This window comes from Procambarus clarkii, chromosome 59 (assembly GCF_040958095.1).
Source record: "Procambarus clarkii isolate CNS0578487 chromosome 59, FALCON_Pclarkii_2.0, whole genome shotgun sequence".
In the NCBI taxonomy this organism is placed as follows: Eukaryota; Metazoa; Arthropoda; class Malacostraca; order Decapoda; family Cambaridae; genus Procambarus; species Procambarus clarkii.
This window is the reverse complement of record NC_091208.1, coordinates 11,522,317-11,542,745: the sequence shown is the minus strand read 5'-3', so window position 1 is coordinate 11,542,745 and position 20,429 is coordinate 11,522,317. Positions and strand designations below refer to the sequence as shown.

General features: G+C 48.1%; 1 protein-coding gene across 6 annotated transcripts in view; it reads right to left on the bottom strand.

The window, feature by feature from the left end:
- LOC123768066 (D-serine dehydratase) overlaps positions 1-20,429 on the bottom strand; it is a 340,022-nt gene that overhangs the window by 133,427 nt on the left and 186,166 nt on the right. For all 6 annotated transcript variants that reach the window (XR_011223235.1, XM_069306864.1, XM_069306863.1 and 3 more), the window contains exons 5-9: positions 18,664-18,819; positions 18,374-18,520; positions 2,476-2,570; positions 849-943; positions 319-424 (exon numbers count right to left, since the gene is read on the bottom strand). Coding sequence is in view for 5 of the 6 variants with exons in the window: in XM_069306864.1 (XP_069162965.1) it covers positions 319-424; positions 849-943; positions 2,476-2,570; positions 18,374-18,520; positions 18,664-18,819 (599 nt within the window). In the remaining variant the exon portion in view is untranslated. The remainder of the gene's footprint in view (positions 1-318; positions 425-848; positions 944-2,475; positions 2,571-18,373; positions 18,521-18,663; positions 18,820-20,429) is intronic.

Here is a 20,429-nt window from a genome sequence, read left to right as displayed (position 1 = left end):
TACATTATTTTCAAGTACAATACGTGTTGTAAGGAGGTCTGGATTTAAGAGGTTGCATTGCACTGCTAACATTCAACAGCCACAGGGATAAACACAACCACCAAGCTCCAGGCTAGTAATAGTTTTATAAATGCAGTATATAAGTCAACACACATTAAATGAAGAGAATTAACAAGGAAGTAAAGCAGCAGAGGAAACTAGATAAAGATTTAATCTAGTAATAATCTAGTAATTTAATAAACTTATAATATAAACATTATTAATTTGAGTTCATTTAATTAAAACAACTATCAAGTCAAATATATTAATTGAACCTACATGCCATGGAAGAATGTAGAGTAGGGAGCCAATGGGATAAAGATTGAAGTCCAGCTTGCCCTCCAAAGGTTCCACGAAGCCAATCTCCTGTGTCATTTTGCACAGCCTTGGTCAAAACAGAAGGAACAGTATGTTATGTGAATATACTCAGTATGTGACTTTCAACACTAGCAACTAATTGCTTACATGTGGTATACCTATGGTATACCTATAATTGCTTACATGTGGTATACCTATGGTAAGTTATACCTATTATTCTCTCTCAGCCTGGCCTAAATGTATGCAACACATGCACACAATGCATGTTAGGTCATTTTAGTGACATAACTTGAAGAAAGTGGTATAGGGACAGTTGAAGGGACTATGTACCAAAGTTCCTACCAGGGAGAGGGGTCATCCAGTGTGATAGGATTGATCAAGTTTATATCATGTCATCACAGTCAGCCATTAATTAATTTCAATATTGCACCAAGAAGGGGTCAGTAGACGAGTTGTTTAAAGAACAACAGAATCTAAAATGGTGAACTTACTTAAGGTTGGGATGGCCACGGAAGACCCCATAGCCAGTGGCCATTTTACCGTACCCCTGCATGGTAAGACCTGTGAACCCACAGTCTATCAACATCTGAAAAAAATTACAAATTAAGGCTGCTTATAGAAAATACCAATGCTATTTAATATGTAATATTATATAATTAAATAATTGATGAAGGTTACATAATTAAGTTTTGTTCTAAAAACATTTATAAAGAGTACAGTACATAAGTTTGCAACTAGATTCGTAGACCAGAGTTGAGAGGGGTCAGCTATGAGGATAAGATAAAGACACTCACCCTCACAATCTTAAAGACACAATCACTCTCACAATGCGCCCCAAAACAAACCTAAAATTGCTACTGAAAGCTGAACTAGTGGACAGAACTTCCCAAACGAAAATAAGCAAACGAGCATGACGTCAATACGTCACCGTGCTGCTGGTCTGCTCAGCTACCCCTCCCTGGGAGGGAGGAAGTTATCTTGAAGTTATCTTGAAGTGTTTCCGGGGTTTAGCGTCCCCGCAGCCCGGTCGTCGACCAGGCTTCCTCGTTGCTGGACTGGTCAACCAGGCTGTTTGACGCGGCTGCTCGCAGCCTGACGTATGAATCAGCCTGGTTGACCAGGTATCCTTTGGAGATGCTTATCCAGTTGTCTTGAACAATGAAAAGTCGGCCAGGTATGCCCCTTATGTGTAGTTGAAGCGTGTTGAACAGCCTCGGGCCCGAGATGTTGATAGAGCTCTCTCAAGAGTACCTGTTGCACCTCTGCTTTTCAACAGAGGTATTCTGCACACCCGATCACAGTTCCTGACATAAACAAGAGGTGAATAACCTCATACAGTGTGTGAGGTGGAGGGCACCTCAGGAGCACACACGACACACGTCCTGCGTGTACGGCGTCCTGGACCTTACTGAGCTAGGAAGGGGAAGCCCCAGACCCTCATGCCAGCTATCTACACTTCAGTTTTGAGGCTAATGTGATTGGCAATGGTCATGTGACTCTGGCTCCTGTTTTCCTGTCCTCCAGCTCTGTGCCTTGTGGTGTGTGGTGCTGTTTCTCTGGTGGTGTGCGAGCCAGGAGTAATTTCACAAGTACTTGGGGCTACATGTGCCTAGGGTCACCTTCCCTAGGTGCCCTGTAAGTACAGTACAACCTCGATTCAACGTAATCCAATTCAACGAATCTCTGGCTAGTTTGCACACTTTTCAGGCCGGATTTACTCACCCGGTTCGATGAACAATGGTTCGCCGAAGCGGGGGATGTTCGGATTTGCTTACGATGTCCAGACAGAGTTCACAGACTGGTGGAAAACTTTCCCATTTTATCACAGATTACAATTAATAATTCCCTCATATGACAAATTTGATCACACAAGTGGACCGCACAAGTGGTTCACAAGCTTACGATGTTGGGACAGAGTTCACAGACTGGTGGAAAACTTTCTCATTCTATCACAGATTGCAATTATTCCTTCATAAGACCTCAGGACTACAAATCCGAAGCACTGTCCACCCAGCTGTCAGGCTCTCCACAGAAAATCAATATAATTCATGGTTTTCAATGATAAACTTAAATTCTATTACATTTACTAAAAGCTGGAAATTTTGATATGTACAGTACCTGGTTCCTGTGTATGTAATGGCCAATGATGCGGGTAGCAACACAACAAGCAATGTCCTCCTGGTCACACGACCCTAGGGTCCATTGCTGCACATCTAAAGTATTAAATGATTTTATTTCACTCTAATTTGGACTATAGGAGAAAAATTACCACTATCATAGAATCATATCAAAAGTAAACAAAGTATTGTAAATACATACCAAATCAGATCATATCAAATCATATGTTTATTCAGGTAAAGTACATACATACAAGGTGAGATACAAACATATTGTTGGATTTATAGAGAGCTAGTATATACAATGCCTAAAGCCACTATTACATAAAGCGTTTCGGGCAAGGTGTGGAAAAACTTGGAACAAGATGTACAAACTACAGTAATTTTAAACCAATTTATTATGTTTAATTTATATTGACATAAGCTTGCCAACATCAACCAAAAATGTGTGCACTAGTATTAGATTTTAGATGTAGAAGTTTAATTTGAAAGTTTATGTTTGTCATACAAACTGCTGCTGCTAAGGCTGGCTTGAACATGTGGTCAATAAGAACGAACACACACATGTCCGAGATACGAGACCAAAATTGGCCTCAGATTTAGAATATACATCTTCCTTTGACCCACGAAGCAAAGCCAGGCTTAAATCGTCGCATGAAGTGTGAGGGGTAGTAAATGAAGGACAAAAAAGGACAGAAGCGGGATTAGTTTTCTAGGAGGAAAGGTCTGATGACCAAGGAAGGAATGACAACAGATGATTACCAGAGTGTATTTGTGTGGATTTGAAAGCTAAGAGTTGAGGAAAGGAAATATGAAGATCAACAGACATGGTGAGTAAGTATATGAGGAAGCAGAGTTTCAGCATGAACACCACACCAAATATAGCAGGGAATATGACCAGATGGACTCGGTTTCAGATAACAAGTGTTTCCATTTTGTTTAATAGTTTCAATTTGAAACTAATGGGAAGTACTTCACCCTTGTTATATGAAACAGCAGTGTCCTGCAGTGGATGAATAGCAAGACTGTGATGGTGGTGGTTCTGAATCATGCAGTAGCACAGAGGAAAATGTGCTGCTTCTACGTGATGCTGTAATTTGTAGTTTGGCAAGAATGTGTTCATGCCAAACACATGACAATTCATCACTCCCTGATGAATTAAAATACCAGTGTTGAATGTAATGAAACGCCATTTTCTGGGCGAGACCCTGAGGCTCCCCGAAGCTTATCCAGGCTTATATGCTAATGTCAGACTTTGACATCAGTCATGTGTATGGAGTTCAGTGGGCCTAAAGGAGCCCATGAGCCAGAACCTGGACCCTCAGAGAGGCATAGGGAGCAATGGCCCATAGAACCCCCCCCCCCCCCCCCCCGTGTGGTTATCTTGAGGTTATCTTGAGAGGATTTCGGGGCTTTTAGTGTCCCCGCGGCCAAGTCCATGACCAGGCCTCCACCCCCAGGAAGCAGCCCGTGACAGCTGACTAACACCCAGGTACCTATTTTTTACTGCTAGGTAACAGGGGCATAGGGTGAAAGAAACTCTGCCCATTGTTTCTCGCCGGTGCCTGGGATTGAACCCAGGACCACAGGATCACAAGTCCAGCGTGCTGTCCGCTCGGCCGACCGGCTCCCCTCGACCTGCGGTTGGTAGCATTTTATGTCTGCTATCGACCGGGTCAGGCTCCCAGAAAGGTAAGCATCCCAAAACAAACCTCTATTCCGATGAGAGTTGCTACCAAAAGTCGAGCAAGTGGAGAGAACTCTCCAAAAAGAAACAAGCAAACGAACATGATGTCACATGTCGCCCGCTGTCTGTGCAGCTCCCCCCTCCCCAGGAGGAGGGAAGGAGGAGCCCCAGACCCCTGCCCGGCTATCCACCCTTCAGTTCCGAGGCTGAATGTCAAAACACGCAAAAAAAAAAAGACCAGGGTGAAGAAGGGATGCCGGGAAGCCTCCGGGGTCTCACTCAGAAAATGGCGTTTCATTACATTCAACACTGGTTTTCTGGGGGGAGCCCCTTCGGCTCCCTGGAGCTAACTACCCACAGAGGAAAAGTAAAGGGACCTACCCGGGAGGCAGTCGCTGCCCACTCCTCAACTCGAAGTTGAGACAACTGGCTGCAACCGCCGACCCAAAGCAACAGGCCCGACTAGGCCCAGGAACGTTCACGAGATATCGAGCAGCCAGGACCCTGTTCAACCGCCAAAATCCTTGCGCCCAAATGTCAGCTCAGGACATGTCGCCAAAAACAGCAGCAAGAGCAGTGAACTTGGAAACGTCATGGGCACGGGGATAGACAGCAGGCTAACTAGTCTTAACAACCCTGCAGACGACATAGGAGACCCGCACCCGCGAACAGGGAAGAAGGGAAACCAGATCAACCCAAAGCGCGTCCCCGGACACAGAGGCCGAGGCACGCAAATAACAGAGGAGGGCCGTAACTGGACACAAAACATGATGCACTCCCGGCCCAACCAACCAAGCATCAACAACCGAAGAACCCCTCCGGAAAGCAGCAGTCTCATTCTTTGGTAGAAAAGAAGGAGATGGCCGCAGACGAACACACCTATCGCCACGACCGAAGGAGCAGAAAACCCTTGCACCGAAGAAGAGCATGAAGCCCCCCCAACCCGACTCCTAGAGACCAATGCCTACAGAAAAAGAGCCTCTGAGAAACAATCCTGAACCAAAGGGGCCACAACAAACCATGGAGAAGAAAAGAAAAGAGAGCTCTCTGTCCAATGACCAGGACAGCTCAGGCGGCGCATGAGCAGGCCGGAGGTGAAACAATGCATAAGACAGCTTGTGAAACGGCACAGACGTAACATCAATGCCGAGAGCAAGCTGAAGCAGTTCCGCCAAGGCCGCACGATATGAAGCGACAGTATGGGGAAAGATGACGGCTCCGAACTTCCACAAGAGAAGGACAAGACCACGCCAACAAACGCAGCTACCTAAGAAGGGACAGAAGGAAAAGGAAGGACCGCCAAAAAACAGCCGTTGAATGTAATGAAACGCCATTTTCTGGGTGAGCCCCGGAGGCTCCCTGGAGCTTATCGGGCTAATGTATGTTATATTAGACCGGGACATTAGCTAAGAAGTTCAGACCTACCAGGGACCAGCGCCAGAACATGGCCCCTTCAGAGAGGTTTCAGGGAGCAATGGCCCTGGAAAACCTCTTGTGGTTGGGGTTTTCCTTATCTGCCATCGACCAGGGTCAGGCACCCAGAAAGGTAGGCATGACAAAACAAACCCCACATGGTAAAACTAAAACAAAAGACCGAACAGAGAGGTAGAAACTCCCTACAATCCCAAGGAAACAAGCAAACATCACACTTTACTGCCGCGCCAATCGTCCGCGCAGCCCTCCCCGCCCCGGGAGGGGGAGGGGGGAGTCCCGGACCTACCACGCCAGCTGCCAAGCTTCAGTTCAGAAGCTAAGCTTCAACCAACGCGAAAAAACCGCCGACCGGTGGGAGGGAGGGTTGCCAGGGAGCCTCCGGGGCTCACCCAGAAAATGACGTTTCATTACATTCAAGAAAGGGCTAACCCGGGAGGCGGCCACCACAAACTCCGCAACGCGAAGCCGAGACAACAGGATGCAACCTGCGACCCAAGGCAACAAGAACGCACAGGAGCAGACGCACATAAAGAATGGGCGGCCAAGAACCTGTGTGACCCTCGATTCCCTGTGCCCAAAATACAAATAAATAAAAATAAAATAAAAAAGCCCTAGACGTCACCAACACAGCAGCAAAAGCTGCAAACGTCCGAACAGCACGGGCGCAAAGACAGACCGCAGGGTGGAAGACTGAAAAACTCTGCAGACGACCTGGAAGACCCGAGCCCTGAAACAGGGAACGAGGGGAACCGGATCAAACCAAAGCGCATCCCCAGACACGGTACGCAGGTAACGGCAAAAAGCGCAACCGGACAACACAGGACGCACCTCCGGCCAAACCAATCAAGCGTCCATAACCCAAGAACCCTTCCGGAAACCAGCCGTCTCGACCGTCGCCAGGACGGAGAAAGGCTGCACATGTACAAAGCTACCACCAGTACCAAGGAGCAGAAATCTGAACCGAAGGGGCTACCACAAACTGAGGAGAAAAAGAAGGCACCCTGATTAAGGACCAGGACGGCGCAGGCGACTCATGAGCAGGCCGGAGGTAACACAAAACACGAGAAAGCATACAAACCGGGGCAGATGAGACATCCACCCCGAACGCAAGCCGGAGCGGCTCCGCCAGCGCCGCATAAAACGAGGCAACAGTAAGAAAACATCAAATAACTGTAGTCCAGAAAAACCCAGGAAAGGACAAGACAACCCAATGCGAAAGAGAAAACAACGTACAAAGAGCAAGAAAAAATGAATAGAAACACCAGGAACGTCATACTGTCGCCAAGACGAAGCTCGCAGGTGGGACACTGTCAACAAGGCCACCCGAACACCACAGAGATGGTGATACTCACGTCAAAATACCAGACGCGAAGAGCCAAGGAGAAGGCCGAACCAGTCACGTACAGGACCGATCCGACCTGCCGAAAGAGGCGGAGCGGCGGGAAAACGCCCCGGGTTTGGACACCTATCAAGCAGCGTCTGAAAAGAAGCTGGGCCGGCCACCAAGGAATCATAAGAATTGCTCTCGTGGGAATGGCTGCAACCGAGCCAGAACCCGAAGCAACAGCTGGACTGGGAGAAGAGGAACAGGTACCCCCACCTCGACCAGTCCTGCCGAAAAGCATCCAACGTGAACACCTCGCAGGTAGGTAAGGGCGCCACATAAAATGGGCAACGCCTAGACCACCAACTCGAAGAACGTCCATGGCCATGAGTCCATACGTCCGGCAGAGCCAACAAAACGAGCCGGCGATGACTGGCCAATCCGCGAACAGAGGAATGAACCGAGACAGCTGTCTGCCAGGACGCAGGACACATCCCGGACATGAAACTCATGGTTAGCCAAACCCCGAAAATACAGCAAACAAGCCACTCCAAGGAACCAACCCCAAGGGTCAACAGCTAAGAAAAACCCTGTAATTCCGGCAAGAACCGCCAGAGAACAGTCCAAATGGAGCTGAATGGTAGAGCACCGAGTGACCCAAACCCTCCGAAGCGCAAACCAGAGAGCCACGAACTCCCGAACCGTGCCGTGAGCCCGACGGATGGACTGACTCCACCATCCCCGGCCGACCTGGTGAGCACTGGTCACAAAGCTCCAGCCGAGAGATGACCCATCCGTGAACACACAGAGTGAAGGCCTGGGGAGGTGCCAAGGCACGGAACCCCGAAAACCCCAAAGAGGAAGCTGGTGACGCAGCACCAACACACGATCCCCGGAGGAACGAACCCAACGATTGCAAGAGTCGGAAGGGAAGTCTCCAAAGGAACCAAACAGACGCCGAAGCCAAACACGACCCCGCGGGCAGACCAGCACGTTGAAGTTCAGACTCCCGCACAACCGCTCGAGCAACCCGGGACCCCCTCATGCACAGCCGAAGGCGGGACCACAGCCGCAGTAACACTTCTGGAGGGAAAGACAAGGAGTGGCCCAATAGCCCTAATCAAGGCGCAGATCCGAACCCGGAACGGAACAGATGGAATGGCCTCCAGATCACCAGGAAACCAAACCCGGCGATCTGGAAAGAACCACACCTCTGGCGAGCAGACAAGCGGACTGACTGGGAGCCTACACCAGCCAGTCGTCGAGGTAGGCCAGACACCGAATCTCAAGCAGACTCAGACAGGGCACCAAGATCCGGCAAAGATGCAAAAATACACCAAGTACCAATAATTGACCTGGAGGTCCAGGGCCACCATCCAGGCACCCGGCCCCAACAGAAGCCGGACAGGAGACAACAGTCCTCCGAGGAGGGCATAGAAACCAGGGCACAGACTGAAGAAGTCCAGAAGACCCGCAGATTCGAAGGCCCATGTCTGTAAAGAGCAGACGGGAACCCCAGAAGGATGGGGCGGATCGACCACGCCCAACGCACCTACCAAGATGACATGACGAAGCGCAGGGGAAGAAGCCCATCCCGCCAGCTCTGAACCCCCCACAGGGAGAGAAGACATCCACCGCCGCCACCAGAGGCCTGAAGACAACCAAAAGCGCCCACCAACAGCAGGACCATACGAGAGTCAACAGAGCAATCTGCTCCCCCAGCGCCCCGTCAACAGAAGGGAACAGAGCCTCTTCCGAAAGAAAAAGTACACATACACATATACACATATTATGTACATACACATACATATACACATATACACATATTATGTACATACACATACATATACACATACACACAAGGTATGTGACACACACGTGCGTATGCACAGACACATGTGCACACACACACAGTGTACACATGTACATGCATACACACACACATACACCTGAAAAGAAAATACAAGCCGCCGACCAGTGGGCAAAGCACACGCCGGCCAGGCAAAGAAGGCACAAAACTGCATCAAAAGGCGCACCTCGACAAAACCTCAAAGTCCCAGCACGACCACAACACGTGCCAAAACCCAAAAAGATCAGTCTGCAAGCCAGGAAGACCCCGGAACTCCAGAAGGCAGAAGCCGGGTCACACACGAGGAAACAAAGCCCCCAGAACCCATGAAGGGGCCCAAGAGGAAGAAACCTCCGGAACGAAACCAAAGAATCCAAAGGAACCCGGAATCAAACCAGGGGGAGGCCAAACCACCACATTTTGCCGGCGGAGAAACACCACAGAAAAGCAAAGCACAGCCCCCAGACAGAACCCCATAGAAAAACGGTCATAACAGATCGAAAACCGAGGGACAAGGTGTGGGAGCAAGCATAACAGCCAGGGACACTGAGCCCAAACCCAAAGGCCCAGACCCAAAACAGACAAAATGGAAAACCCTTTGTAAAATCAACACCCCAAACGTTCCCAGAGGAACAGGAAACGGGCAGAAAACACCAGAAAAGCAAAGAAACGACAACAGGAGAATAAGACCCCTGAACAGAGGTGAAAGCTCACCCAAGAAGCTCGCTCGCACACCCCGGCGCATGTAAACAAACCGCAACGCCGCCCTGGCGGCCACGCCGGGAAACCGGCAGACGAAAATGGCCACCAGAACAGGGGCTGTGACTGACGCTAACGATAGAAAAACACGCCAGCAAAAGTGGGACGCAAGCAGACTGGATGGGTGAAAAATGCCGCCCAAAAGCAGAATACCCAGGCAAGGGCAAACTGCTCCAAAACTGCTAGCAGGCATCCAACACAGCCCCGGGAACTAACAAGAGAGGCTCCAGGGCTGAGCCGTCCTCCAAGCCCTCCGCCCTTAACCCTTCAATTGCGCATCGCATCATATGACGCTTTGACCGACTTGCAGTAAATTGCGCATCGCATCATATGATGCTTTGGAGTACTACGCAAGATTTAAACGGCCCGCGGATACACGGGGGTTCACCATACCTTCATCAGGGCTCTTGTAAACAGACACCATTTTTTTTAAAAATCGTGGGCCAAACTCCAGGGTGTTAGGGGCCTCAGTATTGAGTGAGCTACCAAACCTGACGCACGCAGCATGAGCTCACAGCACTGCTGTTCAGCTTGTGACCACTGCATCGCCTAAAAATGCCATAATATACTTGTTCATGCTATTATGTAGCGATGATATTATTACAGAAGACCCCTGACTGTGATAAAACTGACCAAGGTTCTGATAATAGCAGGATTGTGGTGATATTTGGCGCTGTGCGCCATGGAGGGAGGAGTAATGCTGTGGGAGGGAGGATGGTGGCGTTGTCTTTTGAGTGTGTGTGGCCACCTTTTATTGACTGCACTCACCATACCAGCTTAGTGGTTCGCTATGGTGAACACAAATGTAGATACTTATATATAACGTGTGTATAGTGTGAGATAACAGCGAGAGTAGGAGGTTGGGAGCCGCCATTTTGGTGAGGGAGGAGCGTCGTCTGCAGGACTTGTCATGTTGTTTACTGATGACCACGAATGTCTTTGGGCACCATACCAGTTTACTTGTACAAGTATGGTGAATAAAAATGGTAGATATTTATATATAATGTGTGTATATAGCGTAATAACACCACAAACAGTATTGTTGTAGGAGAAATATTAGTGCGTCTGGCCTTGAGGGCGGCCGCCACCAGCTGACTGTGTGAGTAGCTACGTCTCTCTGTCTTTACTCACCATACAAGCTTAGATGTACAGTTATGGTGAACAAAACATGTAAATACTTATATATAACGTCTGTATATAAAAGCAAAAACAGTATGGTGGGTGAAGATTGGTGGCAAGGCAGGTGAGGTGAGGTGAGGTGAGGGAGGGAGTGGCAGCCAGTGGTAGCCAGTCACTGCCTGCCACTGCCACTGCCACTCAGCATACCAACTTAGTGGTTTGTCATGGTGAACAAAACATGCAGATACTTATATATAATCTGTGTATATAGAATAATAACCGACAAAGTATTTGTTTACTGTTTGATGAACAAAATTGAATCAACAATACGCACACCATATTTTTGAGTACAGCGATGATTCACTCATTTTATTATATAAATATATCACACTACACACTATTGAATAATATTACAGCAAAAAAACTACGAAAAATCAATCAGAGACATTGAAATAATTAGGTAATTATCTCTTTGTGGAAACTCTGGCCTGACAGCTGGCGATCAACAGACCGCCTGGGACGTACGCTCAGTCAGCGCCTGATTTTTGTCACACTTCCCCGCCCTATAGTGGGCAATATATGCCACTTACGATTTTTTTATTATTTTTCCCATGATCAGTGAACATAAATTAACAGGTTAGGAAGAAAAAATAATTTTTTTTTTTTTTGTATGCGCCTGTGGGTGTCAAATGGTATATACGTGTAGCTATGCACCATTTAAGGGTTAAAGAAAAGCAAGAGTCCACGGGAAAGCAGCAAGAACGGGCCGCTGATAAGACCCAGAAGCCTTGGCAGGAGGAAACGGCTCAAAAACCTCTGTCCCCCAACCCGAACGGGGCAGCCCCCGAAAACCGCCCAATTCTCAGCCCCAGCTAAACCCCGCCGCAACTAAACCCCAAAACCTGCAGACGGTTCAGAGCCGGGAACAGAGAGGGAAAGGGGCGAACAGCACCTAACCAAAACGGGGCGGCCTCTGGGCATTCGAGTGGGAAACCAACCTAGCGTGTTGCAGCAACCTAACCTAGCTAGCAACATGGATGCCACCTGTACTCTGAACAGTAATAACATCAGGAGAGTACTGGAGAACAAGCAGAGAAAATCTCTCGCAAGACTCCGAGTCAAGGTGTCAGTGACCTAACAGGCAGCATGACGGAGGTAAAAGTGGCGACTGTCACCCGGAGACAAGGGCACAGCAATCAATGATCCCATACAAGACGGTTGGAACCCGGAAGACACATTCAATGGTCCCCCGAGCCCAGACAGGGGTTTCCAGGGCCCGTAGGCTGAATGCTACGGGAAGCCCGGGCAAGGTGTTGCTAAACCAGTAGGGGATAGCACTAAAAACCCCTGCGATGTGTACAATCACGGGGGCCTAGCAGAGGGCCGCTAAACACTACCAGTGGAACTATAGCCACACTGGGCGGACCCCCACCAGGCAATTGAAAATAAAAACAAAAGAAAAACGCCGCAAAAGTACACCGTCTCCAGAGGCAACAGGAACCAGTCGCTGCGTAGGTGGCAGGCCGCGCAACACCTTGACGCCCTAACCAGCACAATAAAAATCCCTACCCAGGGCCAAACAAGGGCCCCAAGCCCCAGCTGGCCCCAAGGGCGAGGCAAATGCCGAGCAGCAAGAACCTCTATGGAAATGGTTCCCGAACGCCCCAGGGAAGATAACCCTGTTACGCAAGGGCAGTACTCACAGGGAGCTTAGGGAAGTCAGCCACTAAGCGCATGCAGCCCCGGCACTGATGAGGTACTCCTGGCCACTGCACAACACAACACACGGCAGTGAACGCCACACAAAGCAAACACCGCCTAGGAAACTGAGGCCAGAGAAGCGCGAATCCCGGTTGACATTAGCTTACGAACTGAAGCTTGGCAGCCGGCGCGGTAGGTCCGGGGCTCCCTCCTCCCCCTCTCGGGGCAGAGAGGGCTGCGCGGATGATCAGCGCGGCAGTAAAGTGTGATGTTTGCTTGTTTCCTTGGGATTGTAGGGAGTTTCTACTTCTCTGTTCGGTTTTTTGTTTTAGTTTTTACCATGCGGGGTTTGTTTTGTTATGCCTACCTTTCTGGGTGCCTAACCCCGGTCGATGGCAGATAAGGAAAACCCCAAACACAAGGGGGTTTTCCAGGGCCATTGCTCCCTGAAACCTCTCTGAAGGGGCCAGGTTCTGGCGCTGGTCTCTGGTAGGTCTGAATTCCTTAGCTAATGTCCCGGTCTAATATAACATACATTAACCCGATAAGTTCCAGGGAGCCGTAGGGGCTCCCCACAGAAACCTACCCGAACCTTCAAAAACATATAGAAGCATGCGTAAGGCATGAAGGCACATGAAGGCCCAGTCACACACGAGACCAAAAATCATGCAGAACCCCCAAAAGAGGGGAACATGACAGTGAAGGCCCGTCCCAAGAAGGGTGGAGAAACAGAGAAAAGTAGTCACCGACAGGACGGAACCGATGGATCCAAGGGACAAGGAACTGAACCCGAGGAGGGGCCAACGGCCAACAACTCGTATGGAGAGGGGGGAAGAAAAACCCCACTCTTCATAACTGCAAGCCCCGCTCAGAGGAAAGAAAAACCCTGGCGGGGTTCAACGGGGCCCGAGGCCCCCCAAGTCAGCCCCTCACCAGCCCCGGGAAACTACACGGCAGCCCCGGGGCCAGGTCGCCTCCCCAAAAGCCCCAGCCTCACAAGAAAAAGCCGGGGCAGCCGGACAAGTACTAAGGAAGGGAGCCCACTGGCAGACTCATAGAACATGGCTGGAGGAACAGGCTTGAATGCTCCGTTTCTACCACGGAAGGGTAATTCCCCAAGACCGTCCGAGTCTCAAGACCACCGAAGCCCCGTCCCGTCTCCGAACCCGCAGACGGTAAGAGCTGGATGCAGGGTGGAAAGGGGGGACCAGACATGACCAACAGGGGGAAAAACAAGGGGGCACGGAAGGAAACAAAAACCAAAGCAACCAACACCCCCAAGCCCCCGTCACACCAACCAAAACGGGGGCAGCATCGGGGCTTCCGGGGAGCAAACTACCTAGCGCGTTGCCACCGAAACGTAACGTGCAATGCCCGTGCTGCCTGTACCCCGCATAGTCTGCATAAGACTGGGTAACCAAGTCACAAACAAGCAACAAAACTTGTAGGACTCCGGGCTGAATGTGCCACCAACCCCACAGGCGACAGAGGAACCCTCGAACTCCCACAAAGTGAGGGGGGGGGGACTCCGGGGTCACATCCATCGGACCCACACATCCCCGTGGGGATTCCCAGGGTCCTAAGATGGATCCTAAGACGTTAGTTCAGGGCATCCCTGAACTAACGCTCAGGGATGCCCAGGCAGGGTACTGTTAACCGGCGCCCAAGTCTACCAAACAACCTTCTAAGAACTAAACCCCCGGGACGTGCACACTCACAAGGATCTAGCAGGGGAAACCACCGGAAGAAGGAAGAGTGCTCAGTACACAGGGGGCAAGAACCAAGGCAGACCCCCCACCAGGCAGACAAACAAAAAGAAAAAGAAAACCCCGCAAGAAGACAGCGTACCCAGGCTGAACAGAGCCGGCCGCTATGACTGGTGAAAACAAGCTGCTCAGTACCCTGTGCCCCTACCAGTGCAAACTGTCCCTCACCCTAAGGCAAACAAGGGAGACAGAACACCCTAGAACACAAAGGGCGGCCGAAAACCAAGCAGTAAATGGCCTAGCAGAGGCAGAACCCAAGGAACTTGGGGAAGGTGGCCTCAAGCCCCAAGGGCAGTACTTATTGGGCAGCTAGGGAAGAAAACCATACTTGCATGCAGCCTGAGTACTGGTGAATGACTCCCAGCTCACGCACCACCTAGAAGAGAGTCACCACACACTAGGTACAGTGCTGAAACAATCACTGGAGCCGGAGCACACGAATGTTGCCTATAGCAGCAGCCTCAGAACTGAAGGGTGGATAGCTGGGCGGGGGTCTGGGGCTCCCCCCTCCCCCTCCCAGGGACGGGGGAGCTGCGCAAACAGCGGTGCGACAACGTGTGACGTCATGATCGTTTGTTCATTTCTTTTTGGGAGTTCTATCCACTTGTTTGGCTTTTGGTAGCAATTTTCACCAGAATAGGGGTTTGTTTTGGGACGCTTACCTTTCTGGGTGCCTGATCCAGTCGATGGCAGACATAGAATGCTTCCAACTACACGGGGGTTTCTATAGGCCATTGCTTCCCATGCCCCTCTGCGAGGGCCAGGTTCTGGCTTGTGGTCTCTGGTAGGCTCACAGAACTCCATACACATGACTGATGCCAAAGTCTGACATTTGCATATCAGCCTGGATAAGCTCCAGGGAGCCGAAGGGGCTCCCCCCAGGAAATTATCCAACCCATGCCCTATTCAAAAGTAAAACCAAAAAGCACCTAATTTCATCCTCATAGTTTCCTACTATGTGCTTCAAACTCACACTGTTTCATGTACTACCCACTTCACCAATATAGACAAATACCAATATAAACTAAGTGACTGTTTTCTAAGAGAAGTTCCGGATCAGCCGGGCTGTGGTGGGTATGTGGCCCTGCGGGCCGCTCCAAGCAGCAGCCTGGTGGACCAAACTCTCACAAGTCGAGCCTGGCCTCGGGCCGGGCTTGGGGAGTAGAAGAACTCCCAGAACCCCATCAAGCAGGTATCAAGCAGACATATACTATATCCTTATCAGTGTAATCACTTCTGTCAACTCATATTGTAGTTATTTGTTGATATAAAACCTTGCTACAATGTACCTTTTCATCTTACCTGATACGTTAAATTAAGGACTTGCCCAAAACACTATGGGTGTTAATGGCTTTGCATGAATGTAAAAATACCAATCTTATATAATCTCACCAATCCATTGTACCTTCTTGCAAATAAATTATTATTATTATTATAATATGTACTGGTTATACGTGATGCTGTAATATGTAGTTAGGCATGAAAGTGACCGGGTGCTACATGATGCTGTAATATGTGATTTGGGATGAATGTGTGCTGGTTCTAAGTGATGCATGCTATAGTATGTAGTGTGGAGTGAATGTGTGCGGGTTCCAAGTGATGCTATAGTATGTAGTGTAGTGTGTGTGTGTAATTATTGCTCCAATATGACATTTTTCTAATAAAAAGGCTATTTTATATGTAATTACCTAAGAGTAATTACAGGATGAGAGCTAAGCTCGTGGTGTCCCGTCTACCGAGCACTCTTTGTCATATAACGCTTTGAAACTACTGACGGTTTTGGCCTCCACCATCTTCTCACTTAACTTGTTCCAACCATCTACCACTCTTTTTGCGAAAGTGAATTTTCTTATATTTCTTCGGCATCTCTGTTTAATTAGTTTAAATCTATGACCTCTTGTTCTTGAAGTTCCAGGTCTCGGGAAATCTTCCCTGTTGATTTTATCAATTCCTGTTACTATTTTGTATGTAGTGATCATATCACCTCTTTTTCTTCTGTCTTCTAGTTTTGCCATATATAATACCTCTATCCTCCCCTCGTAGCTCTTGTCCTTCAGTTCTGGGAGCTACTTAGTAGCATGTCTTTGCACCTTTTCCAGTTTGTTGATGTGCTTCTTATGATATCACCACACAATCGCTTCATATTCTAGCATGGCCTAACAAAAGTCGTGAACAATTTCTTTAGTATTTTGCCATCCATGTATTTAAAAGCAATTCTAAAGTTAATAAGCATGGCATAAGCTCCTCACACAACATTCTTTATGTGGTCCTCAGGAGATAGTTTTCTATCTAGAGCCACTCCTATATCTCTTTATCAGAATTCTTTAAAGATTTCTCACATAATTTATAGGTTGTGTGGGGGGTCTATGTTCACCTATTCCATATTCCATAACATGGCATTTGCCATGTGGTGCTCCATATACTGGTTTTGTCCAGGTCTTCTTGAAGGGCATGACAATCATCTAAGTTTCTTATCATTCCTATTATCTTAGCATCATCAGAAAACATGTTCATATAATTCTGTATACCAACTGGTAGATCATTTATGTAGATAATGAACATCACCGGTGCAAGAACTGAACCCTGTGGTACTCCACTTGTGACATTTCTCCACTCCGATACATTGCCGCTGATTACTGCCCTTATTTTTCTATCAGTCAGAAAATTTTTCATCCATGTTAGAAGCTTACCTGTCACCCCTCCAATATTTTCCAGTTTCCAGAACGACCTCTTATGTGGAACTCTGTCGAAAGCCTTTTTTTAGGTCCAGATAGATGCAGTCAACCCAACCATCTCTTTCCTGTAAAATTGTGTGTGTGTAATTACCTAAATGTTGTTACAGGATGAGAGCTACACTCGTGGTGTCCCGTCTCCCCAGCACTCTTTGTCATATAATGCTTTGAAATTACTGACGGTTTTGGTCTCCACCACCTTCTCACTTAACTTGTTCCAACCATCTACCATTCTGTTTACAAAAGTGAATTTTCGTATATTTCTCCGGCAGCTTTGTTTCGTTAGTTTAAATCTATGACCTCTTGTTCTTGAAGTTCCAGGTCTCAGGAATTCTTCCCTATCAATTTTATCGATTCCTGTTACTATTTTGAACGTAGTGATCATATCACCTCTTTTTCTTCTATCTTCTAGTTTTTGCATATTTAATGCCTCTAACCTCTCCTCGTAGCTCTTGTCCTTCAGTTCTGGGAGCCACTTAGTGGCATGTCGTTGCACCTTTTCCAGTTTGTTGATGTGCTTCTTAAGATATGGGCACCATACAACCGCTGCATATTCCAGCTTTGGTCTAATAAAAGTCATGAACAATTTCTTTAGTATTTCTCCATCTATGTATTTAAAAGCAATTCTGAGGTTAAAAAGTGTAGCATAGGCTCCTCGCACAATGTTCTTAATATGGTCCTCAGGTGACAGTTTTCTATCTAGAACCACCCCTAGATCCCTTTCTTTGTCAGAATTTTTTAAAGATTTCTCACATAATTTATAGGTTGTGTGGGGTCTATGTTCTCTAATTCCACATTCCATAACATGGCATTTATTCACATAAATTCCATTTGCCAAGTGTTGCTCCATATACTTATTTTGTCCATGTCTTCTTGAAGGGCATGGCAATCATCTAGGTTTCTTATCCTTCCTATTATCTTAGCATCATCAGCAAACATGTTCATGTAATTCTGTATTTCCACTGGTAGAGTTGTGTGTGTGTGTGTGTTGGCCCAACATCATGATGTAGATTGATTGATTGATAAAGATTAAGCCACCCAAGAGGTGGCACGGGCATGAATAGCCCATAAGTGGTGGCCCTTTTGAGCCATTACCAGTATCAAGAGATGATACTGGAGATCTGTGGAGGCGCGACTGCACCCTGCGTGACGGGAGATGTCTCCCAGACCATATGGTGACCAAATGGTGCATGATGTAGCATGTAGTGTGGCAGATAAGGAGAAAGAATGGGAGGTCTATTTTTCAGGTATGTATTATTATTCTCTTATTTGCTCTGATATTCCTAGAAGGATAATGCTTCCCCAGCCCATGAAAATGGGAAAAAGATTAACTGTTAAAATGCAAGATTAACAGGATACAGCAGAGGTGAGTGTATGCAGCTGTTTCTGATCTTTATGTTGTCTTTACCATGAACTACATGCTGACACAGTTGTAGGGGGTAGTGTTAAGTTTGATTTCTCTCTTAATTTCAAGGGCCACAAGTTTCTCCGAAGTATTACATAAACAAATTTGATTACTAATACTAACCAAGGAAGGCATAATTGCCAGGGTGTAATTCTGTCAGTTGTTTCATTCTGTCAGTAGGCCTTCTGCAGGTGGGGGTAGACCCAATACCCACAGTAGAGCATGTAACTCCTCGCTCCTTCACACGGTCCACAAACTTCAGCAAACGTTCTGAGATTTGTCACTTTAATCAATTAAATGTTTTATAATTTTCCTATAATTCAATGAATTTGATTCAAGCCATTATTGTGTACTATTTTAATCATTATCAAAGAATATTTTAACAAATTTGAATACCTCTATGAGCCACCCACCTACAGTTTCACCTTGGACCTGAAGCACCTCGTTGGCAGTGCAGGCATGGTACGAGTTGCCACAGTGAACATACACTCCAGCGAAGATGATGTTTGGTGAATTTTGGAGCAACACTGTCAAGTCTACACCAGCTTCATCTTCCCACCACACTCCAGCTAAAGTAAAAAAAAAATTTACAAACTATCTGCAACACAGCATTTTAGGTGCTACTTATAACTGCTATTAAAACACCAGCGCTGAATGTAATGAAACACTATTTTCTGGGTGAGTCCCGGAGGCTCCCCAGAGCTATCCAAGCTGAATGGATATGTATAACTTTCTGGCATCAGTCAAGGTCCTTTGACTGATGCCTACTAGGGACCACAAGCCAGAACCTGACCCCCTCAGAGAGACACGAGTAGCAATGGCCTATAGAACCCCCCCCCCCCCCTGTGGTTGGGAGCATTCTATGTCTGCCATCGACTGGGATAGGCACCCAAAACAAACCCCTATTCTGGTGAAAATATTGCTACCGAAAGCCAAACAAGTGGACAGAACTCCCCAAACAAAATTAGCAAAGTAGCATGACATCATCATGTTGCCGTGTCGCAGTCTGTGCAACCAAACCCTCCCCCTCCTCGGGAGAGGGAAGGGGGAGCCCCAGACCCTCCGTGCCGGTGATCCAACCAGCAGTTCTTAGGCTGGATGTCAAAATATACAAAAAACACTGCCGACCAGAGGGAGGGAGGGATGCCGGACAGCCTCCGACACTCGTCCAGAAAATGGCGTTTCATTACATTCAACGCAGGTTTTCTGGGAGGAGCCTCATCGGCTTCCCGGAGATACCTCACCAAAGATAAGGGAAAAGAGGGAAGGATCCGGGAGCCGGATGCCGCTCGTTTGTCCGGGAAGCGAACCCAGACAAACCAAAATGCGTCCACTGCCCCAGAGAGCAAGACACGCAGAGAACAGCAAAGAGCCGCAACCAGACACAACACAAGAATCACCCCCAGCTTGATCAAGCAAGCAGCAACCCAAGGACCCCACCGGAAAACAACAGACCCAAACATCACCCGAAATGAGGGAGATTGCAGCAAACGAACAACCTACTACTAGACCAACTGAGCAGAAAAACACGGACGCCGAAGGAGAGCCAGAAACACCCCGACCCGACCCCCAGAGGTTAACGCCAACAGGAAAAGGAGACCTGAAAAAAAACTGAAGAGGTCACGACTAACCGAGGAGAAGAAAAAAAATAGACCACCCTGGGCTAATGACCAGGATGGCATCAGATGCGCACGAGCAGGCCAGAGGTGAAACAACGCACTAGACAACAAGCAGAACGGAGCAGAAGGAACAGCAACACCGAAAGCAAGCAGGAGTGGCCCCGCCCGCAACGCCCGATACGAGGCGACAGTAAGAGGCACCAGATGACGGACCTGGAACAACCTCGTAGGGAAGGAAAAGACATCCCTATCAGAGATCAAAGTACCCTTCACAGTGATAGGAAACCCGGAAGGGACGCCAGGAAAAACTCCCGCCAAGATGAAGCACGCAGGTGGGAGACCAACAACGAACCCACCAGTGCCCACACAAGCAACGAGAAAAAAAAAAAAAAAAAAAAAAAACAGACGTGAAGTCTCTAGGGGGAAGAACGAACCACCTTCCATCACTTTCTCTGTTTGCTGTGGGTGGTATGCCGGGCTTTTGGACACTATATGCATACACTCCTGTAGGGAATTCTATTGCGAACACAATGATACCAAAAAGAAAGACCTAGGGCAAA